The sequence below is a fragment of the Petaurus breviceps genome, unplaced genomic scaffold (assembly GCF_028583685.1).
Source record: "Petaurus breviceps papuanus isolate PSGF00001 unplaced genomic scaffold, PetGlider_PUasm1.0 225, whole genome shotgun sequence".
Lineage (NCBI taxonomy): Eukaryota > Metazoa > Chordata > Mammalia > Diprotodontia > Petauridae > Petaurus > Petaurus breviceps.
In genome coordinates, this window is record NW_027185889.1 from 6,882,213 (window position 1) to 6,889,432 (window position 7,220).

General features: G+C 36.2%; 1 protein-coding gene across 1 annotated transcript; it reads right to left on the bottom strand.

The window, feature by feature from the left end:
- Positions 1–537: 537 nt before the first annotated feature.
- Positions 538–1,230, bottom strand: LOC138166606 (large ribosomal subunit protein eL29-like). Its single transcript, XM_069095079.1, has one exon. It carries the CDS (start codon positions 1,062–1,064, stop codon positions 549–551), a length of 516 nt encoding a protein of 171 aa, XP_068951180.1. The 5' UTR covers positions 1,065–1,230; the 3' UTR covers positions 538–548.
- Between the last annotated feature and the right edge of the window lie 5,990 nt (positions 1,231–7,220).

Here is a 7,220-nt window from a genome sequence, read left to right on the forward strand (position 1 = left end):
AGTCATTCTTTTTTTTTTTATGACTCACCATTTTCTTTATTTGTACAAAATAGTGAATAATCATACCCTGGCTGGGAATGAAGTGCCCACCATAAATTATACACCAAAGCCTCCTTAAATCTGCTAGAGGGGACCCCTACTAGATTCCTTGGAAACCACCTAATAGGCTCCAATAGTAAAGAAATGTTTCACCTGTGTTGCTAAAAACATGCCACAGATTCCCACAGATTCAGGTCTGTTTTGCTTTAATAGAAATAATACTAAGGCTTTGCTTCAATAGGAATAATACTGAGAAAGCTTCGCTTCAACAGAAACAATGCTAAAGACATTGCACCCCTTAGAAACATATTCTGTTGCTAGCAATCACATCGTCTACAAAATTATGTCTAACAGAAAGCTGGGGGCTATCTTTCCCTCTGAGAGGCAGTCACCAGCTGGCTAATAAACACTCTTAAATTATAATGGGCTTTGCTGTCTGTTATTTCTCATATATCCATTACAGAAAAGAGGGAGTTTTAGCTTTAAACAAGTCTTCTGTTCTGAAGCATCTATTTTGAAGGCTTGGGACCAGCAGCTTTAGCCCCAGCATCTTTGGATTTGGACTCGGCAGGCCTAGCAGTCTTAGAATCAGACTTGGCTGCCTTGGGATCGGACTTGACAGCCTTGGAATCAGACTTGGCGACCTTGGGGTCAGACTTGGTGGCCTTAGCATCAGATTTGGTAGCCTTGGGATCTGACTTACTGACCTTGGTGGCAGACTTGGCAGCCTTGGGGTCAGTGGGCTTGGTAGACTTGGGGTCAGTGGTTCTGGCAACCTTAGAGTCAGGCTTTGTGATCCTGGAACCTGGACATTTGATTCCGATCCTAGGACCTGGACGCTTGGTAGCCATCTTGTGGCCAGCACACTGGGAGCTGGCCTTGGGGATCTTGTGCCTGAGGAGCTTGGCTTTGGAGGCCTTGGTGCTCAGGGCCTTGATGGCCTCTGTTCGGGCCTTGATGACTTTGGTGTTGTTGGCCTGCATCTTCTTCAGCCCGTTCTTATTGTGTTTCTTGGCAAAGCGCATGTTTTTCAGAAACTTGGGGTCAACCCCTTTCAGAGACTAGTATCTCTGTGACCTAGGTTTCTTGATGCCATTTCTGTGCCATTTACATGATTGGTTGTGAGTGGTATGGTTCTTAGACTTAGCCATCTTCACACCGCAGCCTGCACTAACAGGCACTTTACCGACCAGAAGAAGCCAAAGGGAGAGAGAAAGAAGCGAAGTCATTCTTTACACATTTAATATTTAATCAGCAGTGGCTACTCAAAACACATATAATGTTCAAACTGTCCTAATTTAAAATTACATCTATTTTTTTTAATTCATTCACAACATACTCTTATTAAAGAACCTGATCAATGTAATCTAAGGAGTGTTTCTATTTCAGAACAGAAGGCTTACTTTCATGGCTAGACTGTATTTAATGTTTTGTTGTCCTATTCAGTTCACTAATAAATGGTTACACTGAAGAATTTATAGTGGTATATCATTAACCCATTTATTCTTTGATTCCCCCCCCACACACACACACACATCTTTCCTTCTGCCCCTTTAAGCTGTCAGTCCATTGAATTCAATGAAGTGTCAAAATATCCTAGGTTCACTCAGCAACCCAGCAGGTGCGCATTTATGAAGCAGATCTGATATATTCAGCAACAGTCAACAGATTAATGTCACTGCTCAGAATGCTTGTTAAGAGGAAAGAGAAAATATTTTTATAAAAAATAAAAGAGCCCACATTTTAGCACTTTTAAAGAAACTTTTAGAAGGTGAGAAAAAGAAACCTCCCTTGACTCTTCCTTGACAACTTGCTTTCCATATTTCACCCCACTTTGGGACTCATTAGGTAAGTGTTAAAGGAATTGAATATCTTTGTATTTATTTTTGTTCACCCAAATATATTTCCCTTGTGGCAAACAGTAGTATTGGCAAGAGAAGGAAGGAAGGAAAAGGATTCCAGCCAACTCTGGAATTGTTCAGAATATTGACTGAATGGATATATAAGAAGTTATTAAATGGTTTCTAAGTGCAAAGTATTTTGCTAAACACTGATAACTCAAATATAAAAGCAAGACATTTCCTGATTTCAAGGGTTTCACATGCTACTAGGGGCGACAACAAATAGAAGAAGTTTTAGCTGCAAATCACATGAAAAGGGTCAGTGATCCTTAAATGTTGTGCAGTGGCAAAAGAGATGGCAATTCATCTTCTTTAATGTCAATCCCATTGATGATAAAGACAGACAGAGAGCTCTGGGTAAACAAAGTTAACTTACCTAAAGTCCCAGAGAATTATAGATTGGGAAGTTAAATTGCTTTGATGAATATGGAACATTAGTATTAGTTGTTAAGACTGATAAGGAACACCTAAACTTGGAAAGAAAATAAGGGGACATAGAAAAGTTCTCATGCATATTGCTAGTATAAGCATATCCTGATGACTTGATAGTTCCTAAGGCTCAATTCCGAGATTTTGTCTAGGTTGAATCTATTTGCTTTTCTTGAGTCAGCAAAATCTTTTCTCTCAATTTCTTCCTCAAAAATTGCCAAGTAATCAGAAACATACCCCATTGGGGCTCCTATTGACCTACAGTGTTCTTCCCTTGTTTACATGTGAATTGCTATTCAAGGATTTCAGAAGCCTGGGAACTTCCCTTTTAGAATTTACATAGAAAAGAAATACTTGCTGTCTTTTTGCTCCCTTTCTCCAGCTTTATTGTCTTCTCATTAAAAAAAAAATAACATTTAAATCATTTTTTTCTTTTTTTTCCATTGACCATGTTCACCTTTTCTTTCATCAAACTTTCTTATCTTTATTAGAATCACTTTTTATTTGATTTAAAACTTGAATATAATAATTTTTGAGAAGAGAAGAATATAAGCTCATTGTGTAATCCTTTACAATTCAGAAATCTAATTACATTTGCTAATAACAATAAAGGTTTTAAAGCATGGTGTGTGTGCTTTTCACAGTCACATAAAGCACAAGAAGATGGCATTTGTGTTGAGATTCTTTTGTCCTTGACCATTTTTATAGTATGAAAGGCAAAGCAGTGATACACTTATATAGAAATGAATCTTACAAAATTCTCACAATTAAAAAATCACAGAATCTTAGAACCAGAAGGAGTCTGAAAGGTCATCTGACCCATGATATATCTAAACAAGAATCCATTCTGCTTCCTACATTAAAATAATCATCTAACCTTCATCTTAAGACCTCTAGTGAGGCCTATTAGCTCCCAAGGTAGCCCATTTCACTTTTGGAAAGAGCAATCTTTCCCCCTTACATCAAACCTAAATTAAGTGCTTACTAGATGGCAGGCACTATGCTATGGGCAAAAAGAAAGGCAAAAAGAGTCCTTGCTTTCAAAAAAAAACCATAATAAGGGAAAAAATATTTAAATAAAACATATATATATATATATATATATAATATACAGCTAGGTGGTGTACTAGGAGTCAGGACAACAAGCTCAAATTAAGGTTCAGATTCTTTCTAGCTATGTAACCCTGGACAAATCTGCCTCAATTTCCTCACTTGAAAAATGGGGATAACAATATCTATTTCCCAAGTTTGCCATGAAGATCAAATGAGATACTTGTAAAATGCTTTGTAAACCATAAATACCTATATAAATGTTAGCTATTCATATCAGATGCATAGATAGTAAATGAAAGGTAATCTCAGAAGAAACATTTTAGAGGAGGAAGAAGGAAAGACATGGAGTCAGAGGCTCCCTGAAATTCCACCCCACAAGACTCATTTACTAGAATGTTTTTCTTTTGATTATATATTAATTCACATTGAATTACTATCTGCTACTTTCAAAGTAGTAAGTCCTTTTCAAAATTTCCAGAAAAGAAATATATTCTCTCTCTGGTTTTGTAGATAGCTACTTTCAATTTCAAATATCCTTGTGCTAGAATGTATGCCTGAAGGGCTAGCCCTGTCCCCAAAAGCACAGGGTAGTTTTCCTGAGTATTCATTCCTTATAAATGCAATACTCAAAGAATTAACTCATTACTTTATTCCAAATTTACAAAAAAAAAATTATGAATTTCCCCCCACCCCCTTACATCCAAGGTTTTTTTCAAATAATTAGACTTACTATGTCTTCCTTTGCACCTTTAAGGGACTTCAGATTAAAGTGAGACCCTCAAGATGAAAGACACAACAGTAGCACCAGATTGAGAAAGCAGAACATATAATTTCAGGTAAAACAAAAAAAAAATCCAATCACAATTCTCATTAGCCTCCACTGAACAGAGAGAGGGCAACACAGCTTAGAAATAAATAGGATGAAAAGGCCATGTAGGATTCCATATGTCAATGTATGGATCCTAGGGCGAACAGTTCAAGACATATTTAAACAGCAATAAAATGACAGAAATGTTGTTCTCTTTTTTCTACAGTTCTTATCAGTTGGTGTAACATGAGGGCATCAAAATGAGAGAATAGGAAAATTGAAGCACTTAGAATATGAGAGCATTTGCCATCATATATGACTTTTAAAAAAATTGTATATTCCTCTATTTAACATTGGGTAGGAGTATATGTCTTTATACTTCCTTCAAAGAAAAGAATGGCCAAGTGAACTTTAGGGGAAGAATAAATTGGGTATGCTTACTACTGTCTATGTAATCAGTTGTTATTAATCAGAATAATTAATTTCATAACAAAAGTTTGGTCAAAATTGAAAGCAACATTGAGCTCATATGTGGAAAATTCTTGTATTGAATGAAAAACTGAGGTCTAATTCCCCTTTTCAAATGGTTAACACAGAAAACTTACTAGAATAACTTCACTGTTATAACAGTAAAGTTAATACATGAATAACAGGGGCAGTTGTAGCATTTAAGGGGGAGTGGGGGAATAAGATCACAGATTTTTTAAAAATTATATTTAGTTTTCATCATTCACTTCTTTTTTTGCCTTTTTTGGAGGGCAATTGGGGTTAAGTAACTTGCCCAAGGTTACACAGCTAGTTTTTTTGTGTGGGTGTTAAGTGTGTGAGACCGGAACCACATTCGGGTCATCCTGACTCCAGGACCAGCGCTTTACTTCACTGCGCCACCCAGCCTCCCCTTCAACATTCACTTCTATAAGATTTGCAGTTCTTAATTTTCTCCCCCTCCCTCCTGTCCACCTTTCCCAAAATGGTATGTAATCTGATATAGGCTCTACACATACATTCATATTAAACATATGCCATGCTGTAAAGAAGAATTAGAACCAATGGGAGGAATCACGAGAAAGAAGAAACAAAAAAGAGAAAGAGCAAATAGCATGCTTTGATCTTCATTCAGACTCCATAGTTCTTTTTCAGGATGTGGATAGCATTTTCCATCATGAGTCTTTTGGAGTTGTCTGAGAAGATCATATATTTTGAGATAAGAAGGATTCATGTAGTTCAAAGTTTTTCATTTTACAGATCAAGAAAATGAGTCCCACTGGGTTTAAATGACTGGCCCAAGTTCATACAAGGAATAAGAGCCAGTATTTGAATCTACATCTTCCTGTCTACCAAATTTGTTACCAACTACCTGCAAACAAAGGAATTAGAGAAGGAATGCAGAAAATAGTTTAAAAATCTAGTATCACAGACCCTCAGAATTATTACTTAGCATAACCTTTTTTCATGAATCATGGTCCCCTTTGGTAGTTAGGTGAAACGTATGGACCCCATCTTAGAAATGGATTGTTAAATGAATGAAAAAAATACTTAAAATGAGAAAGGAAACAAGTTATATTGTAATATAAATGTTAAAGTATTTTAAAAATCAAAAAATATTGATTTATGCTATATTAAGAATTAGATGGGTTACAATCTGTACCCATGGATATATGCCCAAACTGACAAAAAAATTAAATTGAAGCACTGGCATATGTGAATAATCCAGAGATGCATAAAATACAGTCCTGGCAGTTAACAATAAACAAATAACAACAAAATATAAAATGTAATGCAATAAATTCTAAACCACTTTTTTGCCTCTATGATAGACCCCTTTTGGTAATATAATGAATCCAATGGTCCCCTTCTCAGAATGTTTTTAAATGCATCAAATAAAATACATTAGAATATTAATTATATTGAAATGTAATTATCAAAGTATTTTTAAGGCAATTAATTGGAAGCAAGTTTAAGAATCACTAAGAGAATAGACAGGTCTCAGGATTCAAAAGGTTTGCTTTTTATGTATTATCAAGACCATCATAAACAGAATCAGGTTAGATGGGAAGACATTCAGGAAATGATTAATAGGAATGGATGGATGGATAAGTCCAGCATCCAGGAAGGTGGTACAAAGGCAAGAAGACCATCAAATATAGAGGAGCAGGTTGAACAAATGCTGTGATATGTTCCAAGTATCACCCAAGAACCTGACAACTAAGGTAGTGGTCTTTATTCCCTTCCTTCAGGAGCCAGACTTTGGATAAAGAGTCCATAAATAATAGGATTTGAAGCTGGAAATGCATTAAGAAATCAACAAGTACAAAGAAACTGAAGTCAAAAGAAGTAACTGGATTTGGCCAAACTTGCACAATCAGGAATCCACAGAGATGGAAATCACACCTAGGTCTTCTGACTCCAAATACAGGGAAATGGAAACCTGTTTGGAATATCTAGATAAGGTAAAGAACACAGGGACAGGAACAGAAAACATCTCCTGAAATGACCCTTCTAACTACAAGATACAGTTATCTTGTAGAACATACTATAACAAAAGCAGGTGATGAATCCCATACCCATAGGCAACCCAAGAGCTGTGTGTTAATATCATTATTTCAATATTGCTATATTTTCTGTTGCCATAAGTGTCATATTGAGTAAGAAAGGCAAATGTTTTGTATCCTTGCTTCCAGGTGCTTTTTTTCACATTTACAATTACAAGAAAGATGAGCTCTAATTGAAATAAGAGCCAGCATTTATATAACACTTTACAATTTGCAAAATACTTCCTGGATGAGGGAACTGATTCACAGTAAGGATATGTGACTACCTAGAGTCACAGAGCTAACAGTGTTTGAGGAGGCATACATACATATCCAGCCTACTGCATCACTTACCTACCCCACCTGATTTGGGAGTGGTGAATACTGGGAGATCCATTTATATAACTTCCTACATGAAGCCTTTCCCTATTACTGAAGCCACCAATAGTCCCATTCCTG